This window comes from Prionailurus bengalensis, chromosome D1, assembly GCF_016509475.1.
Source record: "Prionailurus bengalensis isolate Pbe53 chromosome D1, Fcat_Pben_1.1_paternal_pri, whole genome shotgun sequence".
Classification (NCBI taxonomy): domain Eukaryota; kingdom Metazoa; phylum Chordata; class Mammalia; order Carnivora; family Felidae; genus Prionailurus; species Prionailurus bengalensis.
The window spans coordinates 111,194,254-111,217,396 of NC_057346.1; the positions used below are offsets into that span (position 1 = coordinate 111,194,254).

Below are 23,143 nucleotides of genomic sequence, written 5' to 3' on the forward strand. Positions count from 1 at the left end.
AAAACTGAAGACACTTCTAATGTCTAAGTATTTAGCGCATGTTTTCAGGGCCTCCATTTGTATTCTTAGATTGGGCGCTGCAATTGTTTGGGGTCAAGGGAATCAGTGGAAATTCTGAAATTAATAGATGTGTCTTTCTTCCTGAAGAACTCCAGACACAGCTCAAATATCAATATTTATCTCCCCTCTGAAGATGTTTACAATTCTTTTCTTTTAAGTTTATTTATTTTGGGAGAGAGAGAGTGCAGAGCCCCACCCAGGACTCAAACTCACGGACTATGAGATCATGACCTGAGGTGAAGTCAACAGTCAGATACTTAACCAACTGAGCTTCCCAGGTGCCCTGATGTTTACAATTCTTCAGTCATTTTTGGTTAATATTTAAATGTATTTTCTTCCAAAAAAGGAAAAATTTGCTTTTCCCCACACTCTACAAACAATCCTTGTCCTTTGCCTTCTATCAAGAATTCAGGGGGCACCTGGGTGGCTCAGTCGGTTAAGCAGCCGACTTCCGCTCAGGTCACCATCTCGCGGTCCGTGAGTTCGAGCCCCGCGTCGGGCTCTGTGCTGACGGCTCAGAGCCTGGAGCCTGTTTCAGATTCTGTGTCTCCCTCTCTCTCTGACCCTCCCCCGTTCATGCTCTGTCTCTCTCTGTCTCAAAAATAAATGAACGTCAAAAAAATTTTTTTTTAGAAAAAATAAAATAAAAATAAAATAAAAAAAGAATTCAGTGCATCTTGGGGCGCCTGGGGGACTCAGTCGGTTGAGCGTCCGACTTCAGCTCAGGTCATGACCTCCCAGTTTGTGAGTTTGAGCCCCACATGGGGCTCAGTGCTGACAGCTCAGAGTCCGGAACCTGCTTCAGATTCTGTGTCTTCCCCTCTCTCTGCCCCTCCCTGCTCATGCTCTCTCTCTCTCTCTCTCTCTCAAAAATAAACATAAAAAAACTTCTTTTAAAGAATTCAGTGCATCTTTTTCCAGAACTTTCCCCATTCTTTCATATACATATACATATACATATACATATACATATACATATGTTTGTTTGTTAAGAGATAACATAATACCTAAGCAGTATGGAGGATAGAATAAGGCCTTGGTGGTCCCAGCCTCTTGATATTCATGACCTACTGGAATTCCCTCCCCTTGAGTGTGGGAAGGACCTGTGACTTGTTTCTTGTAATCGGTACAATGCAGCAAAGATGACGAGATGTCTGTGATTACAGGTAAATGATTGTATTATGTATGATTGAGATGTCCCGCAAAATGGCAGAGTAGGAAGCCCTAGGAACTGATCCTTCCACGGAAGCAATGACAGAGCAGAAAAGAGGGGAACCAAGCTTTCCGGAACTCTGAAACCTAACTGGACGCTTATAACCATCAGAGGGATGCTTAAAGAAGACAGAAGCTGCTACTCTTTGGTCAGAGAGAAGTGTACAGGAACCGTTTACCATCCCTGTTCCTCAGTCCTGCCACGGCTTGGGGGGGGGGGGGCGGACGAGGGCCCATGTTGCTGGAATGGCTGGCTTGTGCCAGGGTGGACAGGAGCATCCTTGTTCTTCAAATGTTTGGGGTTGTACTTTTGTGTTGTTATGGCAGTGTTTTGAGGGGTGAGCGCAGATGTTTGCCTTGGTTTCTGACCTCTTAGCTATAGAAGCTGAGCTCCCCCGGCAGGATCTATGGGGAGATTTAAAGAGACAAAACGAGACAGCAAACTTTTTTTTTTTTTTTTGCCAGACATTTAAAAAATCTCTGTCAGGTCACTGGCTGACCACAGATTTAATGGAACAGAAACTTTCCTGACCATGCACAATAAGGAATACACACTTTGCAAGAATAGTTCGGAAAAGTCACAAATGCCAGCCCTCAACAAGCAAATGCTAGCAATCCCTGAGGAGTGAGAGCATCAGATTTACCGAGTTATTTCATTATAATAGTCACAACATCCAGTTCTCAGCTAAAACTACAAAACGTACAAATAAACAGGAAAACATGGCCCATTCACAGGAAAACAATTTTGGCAGGCTACATCCCTGCGGAAGCCTGGACATTGGCCATTGCTAGTCAAGGACATGAAATCAATTCTTAAGTATGCTCAATGAGTTAAAGGGAATGATGGACAAAGAACGAAAAGAAATCAGGAGAGTGATGTTTGAAGAAAATGAAAATATCATTTAAGAGAAGACATAAAAAACAACTAACGAAATTCCGGAGGTGAAAAGTATAATAGCTGAAATGAAAACTTCACTAGAGGGACTCAACAGCAGATGTGAGCAGGCAGAGGAAAAGGTTCAATGAACTTAAAGATAAGACAATTGAAACTCTACAGTCTGACGGGCAGAAAGAAAAAAGAATGAATAAAAATGAGCAGAACCGGGGCACTTGGGTGGCTCAGTTGGTTGAGCGTCTGACTTCGGCTCAGGTCATGAGCTCACGGTTCATGAGTTCGAGCCCTACGTCAGGCTCTGTGCTCACAGCTCAGAGCCTGGAGCCTGCTTCGGATTCTGGGTCTCCCTCTCTCTCTGTGCCCCTCCCCCGTTTGCCTCTCTCTCTCTCTCTCTGTCTCCCTCAAAAATAAATAAACATTAAAAAAATTTTTTTAAGAAAAAGAAATGAGCAGAACTTACAGGACCTGTAGGACACTACCAAGCACACAAACATATGCATTATAGGAGTCTGAGGAGAAGAGAGAGAGGAAGGAGCAGAAAAGTATTTGAAGATCTAATGGCTGAAAATGTCATCAATCTGAAGAAGACACGGATATCCATATCCAAGAAGCCCAACAAATCACAAGCAGGATAAATTCAAATAGATCCACACTGAGACACATTATTTTTTTAACGTTTATCTAGTTTTGAGAGACAGAGAGAGACAGAGCACAAGCAGGGGAGGGGCAGGGAGAGAGGGAGACACAGAATCCGAAGCAGGCTCCAGGCTCCGAGGCGTCAGCACAGAGCCCGACGCGGGGCTTGAACCCACAAACTGTGAGATCATGACCTGAGCCAAAGTCGGATACTCAACTGACTGAGCCACCCAGGTGCCCCCACACTGAGACACGTTATAGTGAAATTGTCAAAATCTAAAGACAGAGAGAGAATTTAGAAGGCAGCAAGGGCACAGCAACTTATCACATACAAGGAATCCTCAAAAAGATAGCTACCTGGTTTCTCCTCAGAAACTATGGAGTCTGGAAGGCAGTGAGATGACATATGAGAAGACCTGAAAGAAAAAAACTCAGTCACGAATTCTATACCCAGCAAAACTCTCCTTCAAGAATGCAGGAGAAATTCAGATATTTCCAGATAAACAAAAGCTGACAGAGCTTATTACCAGTAGAACTTCCCTACACGAAATGTTAAAGGGAGGCCTTCAGTCTTAATTGAAAGAACACCAGGCTGTGACTTAAAGCCATAAAGAACATCAGTAAATGTAACACAGATAAATACAGAGGTCAGTATTAGTGTACTTCCGATTTGTAACTCAGCCTTTTTTTCTTTCATATATGACTTAAAAGAGGAGTGCATAACACAATAATTGTAAATATATTTTAATGGGCGATATATGAAGATGTAATCTGTGGCAGAAAACAACCTAAAGAAGGGACAGGGATTTACAGGGGCAGAATGTTGATATACTGTTGAAACAAAGTTGGTATTATTCAAACTAGGTTGTTATGAGTCTAAGAGGTTAATTGTAGTCCCCAAAGTAACCACTGAGAAAATAACTAAAAAATATATAGAAAAGGAAAGAGGAAGGGAATCAAAATAGCTTTCTACCGAAAATCAACTAAATACAAAAAGAGGCAGTAATGGAAAAATTGAAGAGCAGAAAAACAGACAACAAATAGCTAAATGGCACAGTAAATCCTTCCTTATCAGTAATTCCTTTAAATGTAAATGACTTTAATTCTCCAACTAAAAGGCAGAGATGATGGGGCGCCTGGGTGGCGCAGTCGGTGAAGCGTCCGACTTCAGCCAGGTCACGATCTCGCGGCCCGGGAGTTCGAGCCCCGCGTCGGGCTCTGGGCGGATGGCTCGGAGCCTGGAGCCTGTTTCCGATTCTGTGTCTCCCTCTCTCTCTGCCCCTCCCCCGTTCATGCTCTGTCTCTCTCTGTCCGAAAAATAAATAAACGTTGAAAAAAAATTTAAAAAAAATAATAAAAGGCAGAGATGGGAAGATTGGGTATAAAAACATGATCTATCTATATGCTGTTTATAAGAGGCTCACTTCAGATACAAAGACACAGAGAAATTAAAGTAAAAGGATGGAAAAAGATATTCCACACAAATAGTAATCCAAAGACAGCGGATTATATTATTTTCAGACAAAATAGACTATAAGCCAAAAAGGTTATAAGAGCTAATGAGGACATTACATATTGATAAAAGATTCAATCCAGCAAGAAGAGATAACGGTTATAAACATATACCTACCTAACAAAGGAGCCCTAAAATATATGTGAAGCAAAAATGGACAGAACTGAAAGGAAAAATAGACAGTTCTACCAAACAGTGGGAGATTTTAATACCTCACATTCAATAAAGGATACAACAGTGAAAGGTGAGCCCGTAAGAAGGAGACTTGGACAACATTATAAAACGGACTGGACCTAGCAGAGATAATACAGACACTCTACCTGAAAACAGCTGAATGCATGTTCTTCTCAAGCACACGTGGAACATTCTTCAGGACAGATCACGTGTGAGGCCACAAAACAAGTCTTAATAAATCATAAAAGATTGAAATGATAGAGAGTATGTTTTCTGATCACAAGGGAATGAGAGTGAAAATCAATAACAGAAGAAAAATTGGAAGAACCACACATATGTGGAACTCAAACAACACACTCCCTTTTTTAAAAAGTTTTTTTTTAAGTTTATTTATTTATTTTGAAGGGGGAGGGGCAGAGAAAGAGGGAGAGAGAGAATCCCAAGCAGGCTCCAAGCTGTCAGCTTAGAGCCTGATGCGGGGCTTGAACCCAGGAAACCGTGAGATTGTGACCTGAACCGAAATCAAGAGTCGGACGCTTAACCAACCGAGCCACCCAGGCGCGCCCCAAACAATGTACTCTTAAACAATCAATCAGACAAAGAAGCAATCACAAGGGAAATCAGAGATGGGCACCAGGAGGTGACATCCCAGGTGATGTCCCAGGAGGGACATCCACAGCAGTAAATGCCTGTATTAAAAAAGGAAGAAGGATCTCCAATCAGTAAACTAGCCATATGCCTTAAAGAACTAGAAAAAGAAGAGCAAAGCAAGCCCAAAGCCAGCAGAAGAAAGGGAGGTAGTAAGGATTAGAACAGAGGTGAACACAATGGAGGATCGGAGGACAATCGAGGAAATCTATGAAACCAGGAATAGGCTCTTTGAAAGATCTACAGAATTGACAGACATTCAGCCAGATTAAGGCAACAAAAAGAACAGACGACTAAAATTAGAAGATTCCACCGTGTCTAGAACAGGCAAATTCATAGAGATGGAAAGTTGGGTCGAGGTCGCCAGGGGCTGGGGGAGGGGAAGGGAGAGTCATTGCTTAATGAGTACAGAGTTTCTGTTTGGGATGATGAAAAAGTTCTAGAGGCAGATAGTGGTGATAGTTACACAACACCGTGAACGTGCTTGGTGCCACTGAACTCGTACGCTCGTAGATGGTTAAGATGGTGAGTGTTATGCTATGTCAAATACAAGATTAAAAAAAATTCTTTTTAACTTTTTAATGTTTATTTATTTTTGAGAAAGAGAGAGAAACAGAATGTGAGCAGGGGAGGGGCAGAGAGAGAGGGAGACACAGAATCTGAAGCAGGCTCCGGGCTCTGAGCTGTCAGCACAGAGCCCGACGCGGGGCTCGAACTCACGGACCGTGAGATCATGACCTGAGCCGGTCGGACGATTGACTGAGCCACCCAGGTGCCCCGAAAATACAAGAGCTTATATCTATCTTGCTTGGAGACTCTCTTGCTGGCTTTGAAGAAGCGGGCTATCCTGAAGCCCGCTGCTTACGGAGTAAGCCTCACGGCGAGGAGGGGAGGGAGGCCTCCAGCGCCCCGACCAGCAAGGAACGCAGGCCCTCAGTCCGGACACTTGCAAGGATCTGATTCTTGCCGACACCATGTGAGCTTGGAAGCAACCCCTTCCCCGGGTGAGCTTCGGATGAGGGCGCAGCTCCAGCCAACTCCCTGGTTAGAGCTCTGGGAGACCCTGAAGAGAAGACCCAGCTAAGCCGTGCCCCGAATCCGACTCCCCAAAACTGCGATAATAAATGTGTGTTGTTTGAATCCGTGGTGATACTGTTACGGAGAAATAGGTAACTCCGTAACGCAAGCACGACGGTACCGTCCCATCAGTAACTTTCCCTTTTTTGCTCAAAAATACGTCTTGAGAAACTGTTGATTCGGTTACAGATAGTTCTAGCTCATTCTTTTAAACTGCTGTGCGTATTTCGGGGTACTATTGAAGACTGTTTAGAGCATGTGCGATTTTCACCTTGACAAATAATATAGTCGTTGATGTTCTAACACGTGCCTCCTCTGGGCTTCCGTAGGGCAGAAACTGAGGTGCGTGAGAACATCGATGTTCTTTTTTTTTTAATTAAAAATTTTTTTAATGTTTCTTTTTGAGAAGAGAGACAGAGAGAGAGCAGGGGAGGGGCAGAGAGGGGACGGGCAGGGGAGGGAGCTCTGGGCTCCAAGCTGTCATCACAGAGCCCGACGCGGGGCTCGAACCCACGAGCGGTGAGATTGTGACCTGAGCTGAAGTCGGACGCTTCACCGACTGAGCCACCCAGGCGCCCCCACCCTCTTTTCTTAACATCTGGGCGCACCCACAGCCCACTCGGCACAGCCTCCTGGCCACAGTGGATTGGACAATGGGAGGCCCTGGGAGTGGGACATCGCAGCTTAGATGGGCCAGTGCTGGTGCCGAGGGTACAAGCCAGAGCCCCTTGGAGAAAACAGACCCTACGTCTTACAGAGGCAGGGGCTCTGCCGGGAGGAGAATGCAGAGGTGCAGGGAGAAGAAGAAACGGAGAGGGGTGGACAGCTCTGCTCCCGAGGCTTCTGTTCCTTCCGATCCAAGGTTGCCTGAGACCAAGAGCCGCTCAGGGCTCCTGGGAGTTCTCTGGGGCTCTCAAGATGCTGCTGTGCTGGGGCGGGGGGGGGGGGCTCCCAAAGATTCAGGAGAAAGGCCAGGCGAGGGGGCGGGGCCTCCCGTTTCCATGCCTTTCCAGTTACGGGGTCCGGGACCTCCCGCTGGGAGTCCCCTTGTGCTCCTCTCTCTGCTCACCTGGATGCCTTTGTACCTGCTTCCCTTGCACAGTGCCCTGTCCCACCGGGTAACTCCGCAGTCAGCAGGGGGAAACCGAGCCCCTGCCGCGTGCCCTGCTCATGGGACACCGTGTGCATATTCACTGAGAATGCCACTCTGGTCAGCAGGTGGCCCCAGTGAAGCAAAGCTGGTGTTCGAGTCAATTTGGCGGTGGGAGTGTGGGACGCGGGGACGTGGGGACGTGGAGCCAGACGGATTGGACCCAGACCCTGGCTCCGCCCTTACCTGTGCGGCCTTGGGCCTCACCTCCTGCCCTCAGTTTTCCCATCTGGAAATGGGGGACAATAGTGGGTCCGACCGTGTGGGGAGGCAGCGAGCACTGTTGGGCGCTCTAGGATCTCTGTTTAAGAAACAATCCCTCTTGGGGCGCCTGGGTGGCTCAGTCCGTTGAGCGTCCAACTCGGTTTCAGCTCAGGCCATCGTCTCACGGTTTGAGAGTCTGAGCCCCGCATCGAGCTCTGTGCTGACAGCGTGGAGCCTGATTGAAATTCTCTCTCTCTCCCTCTCTCTCTCTCTCTGCCCCTGCTCTCTGCCTCTCTCGAAAATCAAGATTAAAAAAAACCCTTCTTGGGGATTAAGAGGACGCTCATGATGAGTACTGAGTAACGTACGGAGTCGTTGAATCACTAGATTGTGCACTTGAAACTGATTCCACGCTGTACGTAAACTATGCTGAACTTTGAAAATATCCTTTTGGTCGCCCGCGCACCTCGGTCTGCTGCCCCGTCCCTCCTCCCACCCCCGCGCCTGGCTGAACCCCTCCAAGTCGTGGCCGGAGGTCACGGCCTCCTTGCCCGCCCGCCTCCCTTCTTCACCCTCCCCGTGGACTCTGCGGAGGCCACCTCACCAAGGCCACCTGCCTGAACCAGCAGCCACTCCTTTGTCCCTTTCTCACCCGGCCGTCGGCCGCATGTCTCAGGTTCCAGGATGCCACACTCTCCCGGTGGAAGCAGTCACCCCTTCTCTGTCCTCGGACCACCTGCTCTGGCCTCCTGGCTTCGAAAGCCATCTCCGCTGACGGCTCCCCGTGCGTCTTTCCCGTGGGGGCCTTCCCAGCCCGTAGACTCGTGTCCCACGCCCTCCTGACACCTGACAGGCATCTCAGGATTCCCTGCCCCACCTCCCCCCCTCTCCCAGCAGGGGGCAGCGGAGCCAGCGGCAGAAGCGTGGGACCTGGGGCCCTCGCGCTGCCCCCCTGCTGCTGTATGACCTTGGCCAGGTTCACCACTTCTCCGGCCTCAGTTTCCCTTCTGTGTGCGTAGGGGGTTGGTGAGGAGAATGACAGTTCTGTCTCATAGGGTTGTAGCAAGGGTTAAAGGAAGCCATGAGCAGCGTGCTGAGAACAGGGGTGCATTGCTCCCCATTTCCTGGAAAGGACGTCACCCCCCCCCAGCCCCTCAAGCCCCACACGGGGAGGTCATCCTGACTTCCGCTACGTGGGAGTGCGGGTGTGGGGTGTGGAAAGAAACAGTGGAGGTCCCGTTGACTCATCTTCCAAAACGTGTCTGCACCTTCTTCTGCGTCTCCCCCTGGGGCGGGCACACCCTGGTCCAAACCACGTCTTCACTGCCTGGGAGGACCCGGCCCTCGGGCGCTGCCCCCAGGCTGCCCTCCGTGTGGCAACCAGAGCCACCATTTATTTAAGAGGTTTAAACCGCATCTCTACTTCTCTCTTCCTTTCTCTTCTCTCAACTTGTCATCACGGAAATTTCCAGACGTGCCCAGAGAGGGAGCACGTAGCGGACCCCGCTGCCCCCACCAACCATATTCCACGGCAACAACATGCCGTCTGGTGGTACCTTTGCCCCCGGCACCTTCCCCTCGCGCTGAAGTGGTTTCAAGTGAATCCCAGGGCGTCTGGCCGGCCATCTCGGGTCGTGAGTTCGAGCCCCACGTTCCTTAGGCACCGAGCCTACTTAAAAAAAAAAAAAAAAAAAGTGAATCCCAGACAGCAGGCCACTTTGTAAGGACTTCAGTGCAACAAAATAATTTTTAAAGCCGAAATCGATGACATTCTTCTGCGGAGCGAACTCCGGGGCCTTCGCCTCCTTCCCTGCTTCACGCTGGCCGTGTCCTCCGGGCCTGTCCCCACTGTCTCTCCCACTCTCCCCTTCTGTCGTCCACATTCACCAGCTTCCCTCTGTCCGGGGGGGGGGGGGGGGGGGGGGGCTCCGTGGTCCCTCCTCCCTCTGCCTGGATCTCCCAGTTCCCAGATTTTTCATGAAAACTTCCCTCTGGCCATGCTGGTCCTTAGTCTACATTTCGATTGTTTCCCTATTGAAGTGAAAAGCCATTAAGGGACCCAGGCGGGGGGGGGGGGGGGGGGGGGGGGGGGCGGGGATGGGGGGTGGGGGGAAGGGATCTGGGTTGTATTTTTTATTTCTTATTCTTAATTTTTTAAAGGTTTTTCTTTAAGTTTATTTATTTATTTATTTGAGAGAGATAGCAAGCAGGGGAGAGGCAGAGAGAGAGAGAGAGAGAGAGAGAATCCCTACCAGACCCCGCCCTGTCAGCGCAGAGCCCCACGTGGGGCTCAAACTCACACACTGTGAGATCATGACCTGAGTTGAAGTCAACAGTCTGATGCTTAACCCACTGAGCCACCCAGGCGCTCCTGGGTCGTATTTTTAAACCATCGCTCTGGCCGCTTTGGAGCAGAGTTGGGGGGGGGGGGCGGGGCGTCAGGGGCGCGAAGACCGTAGTCTGAGTTAATTAAATGAGATGATAGCTACCACTCAACTGTCTGGTATGCAGTAAGTGCTCAAAAAATATTAGCTGTTATTATCCGTCCCTGTGCCACACGGACACTGGTCCGATTTTGAAGCCGAGAGAGGTTTGGTAGATATAAAAATTGTGGCTGAGCGGGGACACGGATGGCTTGCTCAGCGGCCCCGCTGGCTGCTTCTGGGCTGGAGGCACAAGGGTCTGTGTGCGAGGTTGCTGCACTCTCCCTGAACTCCTGGCTTCCTTCTGGGGGTGGGGGGAGACCGTCACAGGCACACATGACAGAATTGCACCGAGAACAGCGTCGCACAGTAGGACACCCCGGTCTGGGAGCATGCGGGGGCGAGAGTTCGTCCGTGTGGGGTCACCAGGAAGGCTTCCGGTGCAGGGAGAGCTAGGCTGGCGGGATCCCAGGCCCTGGGAAAGCTGGGGGGGGGGGTGCTGCGCGCGGCCAGGACCAGCACCCAGGGTGAGGGAGGGAGGGGTGGCCGCCAGGGGGAGCCCTTGGACCTCGCTGGCTTGGGCACGCAGGGGTGCCTCCAGAGGAAATGGGCCAGCTGCCTGCCTTGGGCGCCCCAGCTGCCTGTGCTCCCCCAGCGAATCCTGTCCTGCCACTTGCTTGGAGGGTGGTCTTGGGCAAAGCCACTTGGCCCTCCCACACCTTGGTCTCCTCACTGGAGGGAGGAGAGACCCCATGGGGGCCAAACCCCGAATCTGATTTTCACTGCACCCCGGCCTTCATTCGGACTCTCAAACAGGGACCCTGCTCCTTCGTGTCAGTGCTGCTCCGGGCACCGAACCAGCCACAGCCCCTGCCACCAAAGAGCCAGGAAGAGAGTCTCTGAGTCCCCTCTGCCAGGCAGCCTTCTCTGCCCTTCCGGCGGGGGGGGGAGGGGGGGCGGGCGGGTCAGGGGCCTCCTCTGTGTGTCTACCTCTTGCCTCCTTGCGTTCCTCACTCTCACGCACCACACTCTGAGCTCCCGTGGGCAGGGCAGGTGAATTCATCCCTGAATCTCCAGTTGGTTGGCAAACAGTGGGTGCTCAATAAATACCTGACTGAGGTATTTATCAGATATTTATGGGTCTTTCGAGCAGGCCAGGAATGGCTGCCTGGCTCACTGCAGTCTGGTGGCCTCCAAGGCGGGGGGCTAGCGTGGGACCCAAACCCGTGGCCCCCCCAGATTTGGACGGTCTCCGCCTCCCGTGAGCTGTCTTGAGACCGGCTCTTTCCCTTATGCTCTGCTCGGCCGGGACCCCCCAGAAGGGTTTGCCTTGGTCTGGAGTGCCAGGCAGAGCAGCTGGGCCTTTATCTTGGGAAGGCACATCGGCAGGGAAAGGTGTGGTCACGTTTGTGTGTTGGGGGACCCCTGGCTGCAGGATGGACGACGGCTGGAGCGGGGCGGGCAGTTGGTGGGGGGACCCAGGCAAGGCAGCGGCCGCAGGGGCCCGTTCGTAAGGATACGTGGGCAAGTCGGTGGAGCACGTGACTCCCGATCTCGGGGTTGTATGTTCGAGCCCCACGTTGGGTGTGGAGATCACTTAAAAATAAAATCTTAGGGGCGCCTGGGTGGCTCAGTCGGTTGAGCCTCCGACTTCAGCTCAGGTCATGATCCCGTGGTCTGTGAGTTCGAGCCCCGCGTCAGGCTCTGGGCTGATGGCTCGGAGCCTGGAGCCTGCTTCGGATTCTGTGTCTCCCTGTCTCTCTGCCCCTCCCCCGCCCACACTTTGTCTTTCTCTTTCTCTCAAAAATAAATAAACATTAAAAATTTTTTTTTTAAATGGTCTCTTCTTTATGGTTCAGAGCACTTAGAAGCAAGCATTGACTCCCCTCCCCCGATAGAGCCAGGCCCCACAGCCCTGGGTCCACAACAGATTATTCTAGGTCTCCCCATTTCACAGATGGAGGAGCTGAGTTCCAGAATATTCCACACTTGCTCCAAGCCACACAGTTAGGAGCTGCACGCTTGGTCTGGGAACACAGCTTTACTGCTCTCACCGTCTTGGGCAGGTAGGCCGAGAAAGGCCCGGGGCCACCGTCAACCTGGGCAGGTGAGTCGCTGGGTCACACCCTGAATCTGGCCCTCGGTGTGCGAGTATGCCTCCCCCTCCTCCGTGCCTCAGTGGCCCCACCTTTAGAATGGGGATCGCGCTGCTTCTCTTGGGGTTGAGGTGGGGGATAAATGGGTTAGCGCGTTAGGCACGAGGGCAGCGGCTGGCCCGACGGGCGCTTAGTGTTGGCTCTGAGGGCTGTGCGGGACGTCGTCCTGCTCAGGGGAGAGGGCCCCGGGAGCGCTGAGGCCTGGGGGTCGAGCAGGTGCAGGCCGACCCGGCCACACTGTGGAGCTCACGTGTTTTACGTGAGGCTCTAAGCTTGCGCCACGGAACAGTTCGGAAAAGGGGCGTCAGTGAAAAAGGCTCTGCCTCCACGGGGTGCCAGAGATGGGCTGGGGCTCCCCCCACCGAGTGCGGGGCAGGGTCGGGCATCAGAGCGAAGCCCCAGGAAGCAGCACAGACACAGCAGACCCCCGGCCCGATGGAGCAGTCGACGTTGATGAACAGGAGTCCGGTCATGTGCATCCCAGCAAGGCCCCCCGCCCCCCCCCACCCCCCCGCCGGGCACAGCGGTGGACGGGACACGACGTACACAAACGGGGAGACACAGGTCTGAACGGAAAGCAGTCGTTGCTTTAATTCTGGTCAGGATCCCCACCGGGGCCCTGCCAGGCCTGCCCGTGGTGGGGCCACTGCCTGCTCCGTTGACATGATTGTTTACAAAAATAAATATGAACAAAGCAACTCTCGAGGGCTCGTGGAGTCAATCCGACAGCAAGTAGATACGCTTAAGCGTCCGGCACTCGTCCCAATTGCACCAAAAGAATCTGGAAGCGCTGGATTTGGTCTCGGAGGCGAGACGGAAGGGGGGGCGGGCTCCGCCTCCCGGGCCCCTCACATCTCGGAGTCCGCGTACATCCCGTTGATCAGATAGTCCACCTGCGTGTACTCCTTCTTCCTGTAGCTCTCGTAGGCTTGCAGGCCCAGCAGAACCAAGACTACGACGAAGAGGGTCACCCCGAGCAAGAGCACCGCCAGCAGGAAACTTTTGTTCACCAGAGCCTGGGGAAGGGGCCGGGTGGTGACCACCAGGTACGGGCCCTGCGTGCTCAGCGGGCACGGGGCCGAGGCTGGCACCTGGGAGCCCCCCGAGCTCCCGGGTGTCGGGGTGGTGGACGCGGTACCAGGCGGGGTTTCGGGCCGCACCTGCTCCGGCGTCCGGGGCGTGTCTGGGCCCGCAGCTCCCCGGGTAGACGGCGTGGGGCCTGGCCGCGTCGCGGGGGCCGTGGCCTCCACCTTGGGGGTGGGGGCGGAGTCAGGGGCCGGTGCCGGCGGCGTGCTGGCAGCCGGCTCCCGGGCCTGGGCCTCGGTGGCGGTCACCAATGTGGTGGACACGGGAGCCGTGGATGGGCGGGGGGGCTCTGGGGTTGTGTCGGCGAGGGTGGGCGTGGGCCCACTTGTCGTGCCAGCCCCGGGCCGGGCCGTCGACGTCCGGACGGCGGGGCCTCGTGTGGACACGTCAAGCGCTTGGGGACTCGTGGGGGGCGCGGGGCTGGCGACGGGGGGGCCGCGCGTGCCTGTCGGGGCGCTGGCACTTGCTGTGGGGCCAGCTGTGGTCCGAGCAACGGTGGCCGACGTCGCGGGCGCCGTCGTTCTTGGCAGCGGGCTGACACTCGGGGCCGGCGCGGGGGCTGCGCCGGTAGCGGTCGCGGAGGACGGGGTCCGCAGTGTCGACGCCGCCGAGGCTGCTGAGGGTCCCCCGGAGGCTGCCGGGCCAGCTGTGTCTGTCCTGAATGTGCTCCCTGCTGTGACTGCAGGAGAGCTGGGGTCGGCCCCCAGAGTCCCTGTGGTCAGTGTGACGGGAGGCGTCAGCACGGTCATCGTTCCAGACGTGTCATTAAGGACTCTTGCAGCCGCCGTCACCGAGGCATTCCTGGCTGAATTAGCTGTCTGGCTAGAGACTAGGTGCCCTTAAAGTCAGAAAAGGGAGAAAAAGATAGTCACTTTCCATCCTGGGCAGGTGGATTATTCAGGGAGCGTCTTTTTTTTTTTTTTTTTTTAATTTTTTAAAAATGTTTTTATTTATTTTTGAGACAGAGAGAGACAGAGCATGAGCAGGGGAGCGGCAGAGAGAGAAGGAGACACAGAATCTGAAGCAGGCTCCAGGCTCTGAGCGGTTAGCACAGAGCCCCACGCGGGGCTCGAACTCACGAACCGCGAGATCATGACCTGAGCTGAAGTCGGACGCTCAACCGACTGAGCCCCCCGGGCGCCCCATCAGGGAGCGTCTTAATTTCTGGCCCACTGGCCTGGCCGGTGGGGACTGACCCCACAGTCCAGCGAGAATAAAGGAGGGGACGTGGGAGCATGTTCCCCTCCCATCTCGTCCCGCACACATCGAGCCTGCCGCCCACCGGAGAGGCGCTCGCCACTCTGACGTGAAAACTCCCTTCCCTCTGAACCCTGAGCCCATCGAAGGCCTAAGAGCTTCCCTCTCTGATCCAATTCCCGGAACATCAGACAGAGTGAAAGTCTCACCTCAGAGGCGTGATTCACCATTAACAAAACGCATCAAACACACACCCAGGTTTACAAAGCAGACAAACCACGGCCCGGATGGTCACACCATGAAAGAATTCTTGGCTTTATGAAAGGATTTGCGGCAGGAATTCCTGGAGATGAACGGTGCCTCGCACGGAGCAGGAGTGTAATGAAATATTTGATGTATGAACAGACGAATTCCTCAGTGACAGGATCGGGTTTACAGGAGAAATTTTGCAGGGCCAAGCAAATGACCCTCTCAGGGCTCAGAGGTCAGGCCCCTGAGGGCTTTCTACTCAAGCTGGCCCCAGAGAAGCTTGGCCTGACGGCCCTCCCCGGCCTAGCACCTGGGTGGCCCTGCGGCTCCTGACTCGCTGGCCTAGGCTTGCACACGTCCCTTGGGCTCAGGGTGCTTTGGGACCACTGCAGGCCTGACTAGCAATCACACGGCTTTCTCACTTACGTAGATCCTGGGATGGCGCTTTGCTTTCAGATAAGGACAAGGAGGAAATCCAAACGAGCACAAGGGCTGTCCACATCTTGTGGGTGAGCCAGGAGCAAGGCTGGGCGGTCCCTGAGGTTCCCAGCTGGCCACTCCTCAGGCTGCTAACAATTCCCTGCTGCCGGGCTGAAGGATCTGTGGTCAAGAAAGAAGGCGTCTGGTCAGTAATGCACAGCCTCACCTGGGACACGGGGCATGGTTCTGTGCCTGCCATGGAGGGTTCTGGAAGGTCCGCAAACTGAGCCGAGTCTTCCCACCAGGGCCTGGCACCCAGGGAGCTCGAGATGCGTCTCAACCATGGTGGTCTAGTGATCTGCCCGGTGCCTGTATTTGACAGGCTCAAAGCACTCCTTGACCCAACTTCACTCTGTGTCTCAACCTCCCAAGTGCCCATTCTCCCACCCAGAGTTCCTGGTGTGAAAGAGGAGCAGACAGAGGGTCAAGACCTGACCATGCTCACTGGGCCAAGGCCTGTCAATCACCAAGATTGGCCAAGATCACATATCAGGCCCAACACACTTCTGTGCACCCCACGATGGCTGACCACACCCTTCACGTGGGAGACATCGTTTAGCTAGCCAGCCAGCCATCACCCATTCGTCTATCTGACCATCGTGTATCATTCATTCATCCATCTATTATCCACCCACCCACCCATCCATCAGTCTATCCGGCCAACATCCATCCACCTGTCTGTCCACCTACTACCACATCTGTCCATCCACCAATCAACCCATTCACCAGCCACTCCATCCATCCATCCATCCATCCATCCATCCTCCATCTCTCCATCATCCATCCACTCATCCATTCATCCAATATTCTGAGTGCCTGCTCATGTGCCGAGCAGTGCGCTTAGAACAAAAAGATGAGAGCCGGACAACTCTTTCCTTCAGGGAGCCCGCCATACAGTAGGAGACACAGAAAAGAGGTCACTGCAAGTTACTGCAAGTAAAAAGCAGAGGTGTGATTCAGTGCTGGGAAGCAGGCAGGTGATGGCACATGGGAAGGCCTTGACATGTAAGTTGGAGGCTGGTCCTCTGTGTGGAGGCCCGGAATTCTGCTGGGGGGAGGGGCGTGGCCAGGGAAGGCTTCTGGGAAAGGGACACGTGGGCCATGTTCTGAAAGATGGATGGGATCCACGTGGTGGGGAAGGGGCAGGGGCAGGGGAGGTGAATGGGAGCAGCAAGGCCAGAAGCCAAGAGACCTAGGATCAGCCCAGAGATTGGCAGGCTACCACCGGGCAGTTGGGATTTGCGGGGGAGCCCCTGCAGGCCTGAGGTTGGTCCCACGACTGAACACTCGATCTGGACACGGGGCAAACAGGACCCAGGCATGCTGGGAGCTGCAGGGCGGGCAATGAGCCTGGGGGTCCTGAGGGCACCTCCAAAATCAGTCCTGCCTGAAGACACCCAAGGCCTTTGGTCTTTCCACTGGCCCTCACCATGACGTTCTTGAGCCGCGACAGAACGTCCCGGAAGGCAGCCCTTGGGTCATGTGAAAACGCCCTGATCAACTCCTCGCCCAGCACGGATGCTACTCACTGTGCTCCGTGGCCCCATAACCAGGCTGGCCCCTGGGGAGCGGGGCAGGCTCACTGTCCTCCCACTGGCCCTGAGTCACGCATGAAACCCCTTCAAGCGTCTCTATCCTGGCCCCGATTCGCTGCCACCCCACAGCTTCCAGAGAGATCCTTGTAACACAAAGGTGACCCTGCCTCCACTGCTTAAACCCCATAATATCCCCGGATAACCCCGAAGTTCACTACCATGGCCAAGGTGGCCTTCAAAGTCTGGCCCCGCTGCCTCTCCCCGATGGCCCCACCCGCACTGGACTCGTGAAATCCCTGCAGGTCGTGACCCAGCGCCGGCCATCAGTCTGCCCCAGCAAGCACTTCTAGCCTTGCCGGGGGCTACGCAACACGGCCCCTGTGCACCACGAAGGGGTGTGTGGCCACAGGGTGGCTTTCTGCCTCCCGCGATCTGGGAGACTGTTGTGAAACCGCCCTGTGACTGGGAAAGTCTGTCGAGGACAAACTCTTCCGGAAGGCTGGCTCATTCCTCGATGCTTCTCACCCTTTGCGAGAGTGCCCAGCTTTTTTCTAGCTTCAGGTTGCACCCTCCATCCAAAACTGTCCATAAGAGCTCCTGGTAGCTCCCAGGTTTAGAGGACTCGGCCCTACAAACCACAGATTTGCATCTGTTTTCTAGAATGCCAAAGGCATTCTTTGTTCTGACAGAAACAAGTGGGGGTAGGGTGGGGAGAGAAGAATCAGAGGAAAATCACAACATCATGAGAGGCAAGAATTGAAACTGGAAGGTTTCGGGAACAAAGAACTCACACTCCCCCATGAGCTGAGGCCACGCAGCTGGGCTCTCGCTAAATAAATGTATTTAAATGGCTCTTTCTTTGGCCAGTTACGTCTATTGAATGCATCTGAAATCTCCCACTGCTGAGCCCGGCACGCTCCCTGTGTGAGGCCTGGGTCGGGGGTCTGCTGCGGTGGGGTGCTGTGACCGGGGCTTCCTGAATGTTCCGTTGTCCCCCTCGCTACCGATCTCTAGGGCAGGCTCGGCAAACTTTGTCAGTAAAGAGCCGGATGGCAAATGGTTTAGATTTTGCGGGCCACGCGGGCTCTGTCTCGGAGACTCAAGTCTGCTGCTGTAGCACAACAGCAGCTGTGGCCCGTGAGTAAACGCCGGGCGTGGCCGCATCCCGATAAAACTTTATGCACAAAAACAGGCAGCCGGCGGACTTGGCCCGCAGGCCAAGGTCTGCCAACACCCCTACTCTAGCGTTTCAGTGAACTTCAGGGCTGATAATCCAGCTAAGGTAGGGAGGGACTGACCCGCTGTGCCGAAACAGATTTCCTCCTTCCCTTTTGGTTCCTCACGCAGAACAGACGGGACAGTCTTGGTTCCCGGTCTGGGGACAGCCTCCAGGCGGCTCCTCCCAGGGCCCCTGCGGTGAGCGGGCTCCTCCTCCACCCCCAGCATCGGGGAGAGGCTGCACCCCCCCCCCAAAGAGGGGTTCCCCCAAGCATTTTGCTATTCTGACCCAAGGCCAAGAGAAAACCTCCTGTGGTATCTGGCATCGGGGTCACGAGAACAGGAGAGGGCCACAGAGGCTCACGTGCTCCCAGGCCCTCCTGTCCACCCCTGCTCCCGGACCCCCCTCGTGGGCTACCTCAGAAGGCGGGCCCTCTGACGGTGACGCACCTGCGAACAGGCCCCCCTCGGGGCTTCGCTGTCTTTCCCTTTTGCTCTCTTCCTTTTCCCACTCCGTGGTAAAGCCCTCTCGGGGCCCCCTCCGGGCTCGCCGTCCCGACACCAGGCTGGTGGCCCCGCGGGCAGGGCCGTGGACACTCACTGGAGGCAGCCGCTCAGGGCGTGCTCCCGGGCTGGGCCATCTTCCTCCGTGGAGAGCTGCGGGCTTGGCACCATGCGCTCGCCGGCCGAGGTCTGGCTGTGCGGGGCTCGAGAGCAGCGAGGAGGCAGAGCCCCAGGCCACGGCATGCTCTGGGGCACATGGGCGACATGGGCAGATGCCCCGCTCTGTTAGCAGACGCATCTAGGGTTGGAAAAACAGGAAACACTCCTTAGGAGAAGCACAGGGGGAAAACCCAGGGAGGAAGGGGACACTGAAATAGCAGCGTTAAATAGATCATTACACTGGGAAAATGACAGTGTGTGTCAAAACTTTCAATGTCAGGACTTTAAAATAAATTTTTTTTTAAACATTTATTCATTTTTGAGAGAGACAAAGCATGAATGGGGGAGGAGCAGAGAGAGAGGGAGACACAGAATCCGGAGCAGGCTCCAGGCTCTGAGGTGTCAGCACACAGCCTGATGTGGGGCTCAAACCCATGAACTATGAGATCATGACCTGAGCCAAAGTCGGCCTCTTAACCGACTGAGCCCCCCAGGCGCTCCGATGCTATTTTTATTTAAAAAGACGTTTGTTAAGGGGTCTAGAGAGATTTACACAGGAACATTAATAAAGTGGTTATGCCAGGGGAATGAATTTCCTGGTGATTCTCATTTTCTACTGCATATACATGTCTTTTTTTTCTTTTTTTTTTCTTAACACCAGCATGTATCGCTTTTGGAAAACATTTCTGAAAGGCTCCAACCAAAGGAACCAACGCCTGATTTTCTTCAAGTACTTTGAACTATCAGGCAGAAAGGCACAGAGTAATCCTACTGAATACAGTGTCACATACAGATTTTAATAATTTAGAGAAACTCCATGATTTACATATCAGGAACGACATCTTCCTAGGAGCCACCAAAACTTTAGAAGAATCAGGAGTACAGTGGTAATGCAAAGATATTAACAGCACAAATGGAAATCATCTCATTGATGAATAGTTAATATAGACTCAGGAGATTAAGAAACAGCTCATCACCTCCTAGAGTGGCAGATATTAGTAGGTGGTGACGCGTGAGGACCGCCACGGGCCCGCTCCCTAATACGAACGCTCACAAGTGCACACACACAGCCACACGCACCCTCGTGTGTGCACACAGCCGCGTGCATACCCAGCCGCACACACCCACAGGCACACACGTGCACGCATGCTGCCACATGTGGATACGTGTACGATCACACGCACAGTTACAAACACAAAGGTGGGTGCATTTATGGAACGTTTTTCTAAGGCCATGTCAGGAAACACCACAAGTTTCTCAGGAAACTTCTACTGGATACCATCAGTGCTTATTCACTCCCAGCCAGAGGGGCTGGTGATCACTCCCACAGAAATGGGAATTGGCCGCTGCAGTGGAGTCAAGAACAGGCCCTCGTTGGGTCGTGACTTCATCTCTCTGGAATGGTCCTGCCTCCACTTTCCCACAGCATATTCTCAATGTCACGATCTGTGTGTGGGGACCTGCACTAATCTTTATAAGGTGACGCACAATGGACACACCATTAACAAGATTTAAAATGCTAGTCTGTCCTGCAACGGCTTCAGTAAGCCTTAAACGAGGGTCGGGCCAGTTATTCTTACGGTGCAGGGAGACTGGGTCGCCCAAGGTCTCAGACTACAATAGATGGAAAGGAAAGAGTCCCCCGCGGCAAGAAGAGAATAAACAAGAATGAAGTTATTATTAAGCGGAAGGCCTGAAGAGGGAAAGACAGGCGTTACGCTGGTGCGGGGACTTCCTCTTTCTCAGCGATCAGCTCCCCGCAAGTGCTGCAGGGAAGGGGCAGCACCCCCTGAGAGAGGAAACACTCCCATTAGAAAGGCACCCCCAGGCTGTGGCCATAGGTGTCAATTTCCTGATCCTTTTCTGGTCCATGATCTCGTGATGCCTCCCAATACGCCCTGTCTCTGAATTCTTGTGCTCCCAACCTTGGCTTGATTTTTTTTTTTTTTTAAACTCTTTTATGAAGCTGTTTATTATATGCTGAGTGCTGTGTACAAGTTACATGGACTCAGACTCCAAACTGCTGAACTCCTTTTTCTGGCCTTAGTCAGGTTCCTAATATCCGACACAAGTAATCCTTAGGCTCAGTAAGGGACTGTACAGTGTCACCCCCACATTCCATCACTCGTGATATTTATCAGCAGCAACGTGACCTGGGCCCCCACTCCAAGCTGGAGAAGCTATATATACCAAGGAGCAGGAAATGCGGCAACAAATATAGGGCAAACTACAGATACCTAATCCTGACACGTCACCTGGCTGAACTTTGGTCTCAGAACCCAAGGAACACAGGTTTGTGGTTTTGTGTATATAGACAGTGCCCTGTGGTCTAACGGATGTGTCTGCGTGGCAGATGGAAACCTGCAGAAGTGGATATCATCTTAATCACAATGCTTGCTTCCAGGTTTCTGTAAACTTTGGTATCACGGCTAAACGCTGGATCACAGGCTAATTTTTGTTGGCGGTGTGGGCTAATTCGACATTCCTTTGTCCGCTAGGCAAGTCCAGCATATAAGTGGGAACCCATACTTTAAATACTTTCCTCACCGATTTTATTGCAATTTTAGAGATGCTTCCTCCAGGGGGTAAAAATAACTGCACGTTGGCATAGGCAGATTTCTAAGCGCGATGTTTATGTCTTATGGCAAGCCATGTGGATGCTGATCCCTCCTATCAGCCGGATAGTTGACGGCTCACAGAAAGCAGCCACCAGGCTCACATGGGGGAGGCAGGCAGGCAAGCAGATGGAAGTGCACAACCCCCTCCCAGGTAGAGGGCCTGGGTCACCTAAAAGGCCAACTCTTTCTTTGAGGGCAACACCTCCTGCGGCCCAGCCTTGCCCCGGGAAGACCTTTGAGTTCTCTGAACATACAGGAGTGTTCCAACTCTCCCATCCTCCGCTCCCAAACTCGAACTACCCGGGCCTCTTCTCCGATTTGGGATCCCCCCCCCCTCCGCTCCCTGCAGCCCTCCTCCTCCCTCCAGCCTCTCGGACCCGCATCCGTGCCCATTCTGAGTCTCGGTCCCCAATGGGCTCCTTCCGTTCCTTCTTCTCTGCTATTCCTCACCTCCAGTCCTCTCGTCTTGCCCCTGTGCCCCCACTGATCTTTTCTCTGTCACCCTCCTGCCTCGCGTGCCCGATTCAAGCCTCCTCCTGCCCCCACCTCCCTCTCCCAGGCGCAAGCCGGTCCAGGGAGCCGTGACAACAGCTCCCCCGACGGAGGCGCGGGCCCCTTACCCGGCGCGGCAGGCCTGCGGCGGCCGGGCGGCCGTCGGACGGCGGGGAAGTGCCCGCGGCCCGGCGTGGAGACGTGGCCGGCAGCAGAGCATCGCCCGCGAGCCAGGACTGCTCGGGGCAGCAGCCCTAGCTCGGGCCCCGCCCGGACCGCCCCGGAACTGACGTCACTAGAGGCGGGCCCGGGAGGGCGGGGCAGTCTCGGCAGGAGCCCTGAGCGGCCGGGGGGTGCCCGGCGCAGCCGGAAGTGAGCCGGAAGCCAGGGGCGTGGCTGCTCGTAGACCCCGCCCACCGCGGGGCGGCTCGGGCTCTGCAGTGCTCGCAGCCGGAAGCGGCTGGAAGCGGCTATTTCGGACGGGTGGCCGGCGGAAGTGGTGGTGCTTACCCTCGGCTGGCCGGCCGTGGGTGCTGGGTCGGGGCAAGGGACTCTCGGACGTACCCCGACGACACGCAGGGCCCCGAGCCCTAGGGATGACCCGTAGCTCTGCCCTCCTCCCTCATACTTGGTCCAGCCCCTGGTGATGGGCGCTGGGGGCTCCAAATAGTAACGAAGAGTGGGGATGGTGGCTACTGTGCTTTGAGCGCTTACAACGTGCCAAGCCCCCGGCTTGGGTCAGTGATTTACCTGCAAGTTCATCGATTTAAGTTTCCGACAAGCACTATTTTCCCATTTTACAGATGCAGAAACTGAGACTCACAAAATGTTTTGCAATTGTAAGGCGCGGGATCACAGTGGGGCAAAATGGAGTGTAAAGGAAAGTGAATAGGACTTGACCTCACTCGGAAGCGGTCTTTGCACGTTACTGGTTGTGGCTGAATCCCAATCTGTGTAACGCTCTTTCTCAGGTCCCCTCAAATCCAAAGAAAGCCTGTGTGTGAAGGATGATCTCAGCGAGAATAAACAAAAGGCTTTATTCTCACTCAGGCTGTTTTGTAACCTGTCCTGGGGTCCTCGGTTAGGAAACTGAACCAGACGGGGAAAACTGAGGGCGTGCAAAAAAAATCAGACGCCTGCTTGAGCTCTGGGAGCACCTGAAATACAGTTTTGAGCCTGCATCACTCCCATCTCCAATGCAACCTCCTAGCTTCAAGTTGTGTAGAACTCACTCTGCAAAGACAAGTTTGCTGAGAGCCAGGCCAGTTGGGAGAGTTCGTGAGGACAAGATGCTTTTGCTTTGTGTTTGCTTTAATTTTCCCAACCAGCTCCGATCTAACGTGAGAAGTGCAGTATCTATGTTGACTTCGCGCGAGAAAATATAGCCAAATCACCAACTGTATGTAGCTCTATGCCTGCCTTCCTCAAAAATCAACATCTGTGACTCTGTTTTAATT

General features: G+C 53.7%; 1 protein-coding gene across 1 annotated transcript; it reads right to left on the bottom strand.

Moving 5' to 3' along the window:
* Nucleotides 1-12,713: 12,713 nt before the first annotated feature.
* On the bottom strand, nt 12,714-21,995 carry CD1H11orf24 (chromosome D1 C11orf24 homolog). Its single transcript, XM_043581877.1, has 4 exons — nt 21,815-21,995; nt 18,364-18,715; nt 15,107-15,280; nt 12,714-14,072 (listed from the first exon to the last, which is right to left on the bottom strand). The coding sequence occupies exons 2-4, from the start codon at nt 18,713-18,715 to the stop codon at nt 12,997-12,999; spliced, it is 1,602 nt and encodes a 533-aa protein (XP_043437812.1). The 5' UTR covers nt 21,815-21,995; the 3' UTR covers nt 12,714-12,996.
* Between the last annotated feature and the right edge of the window lie 1,148 nt (nt 21,996-23,143).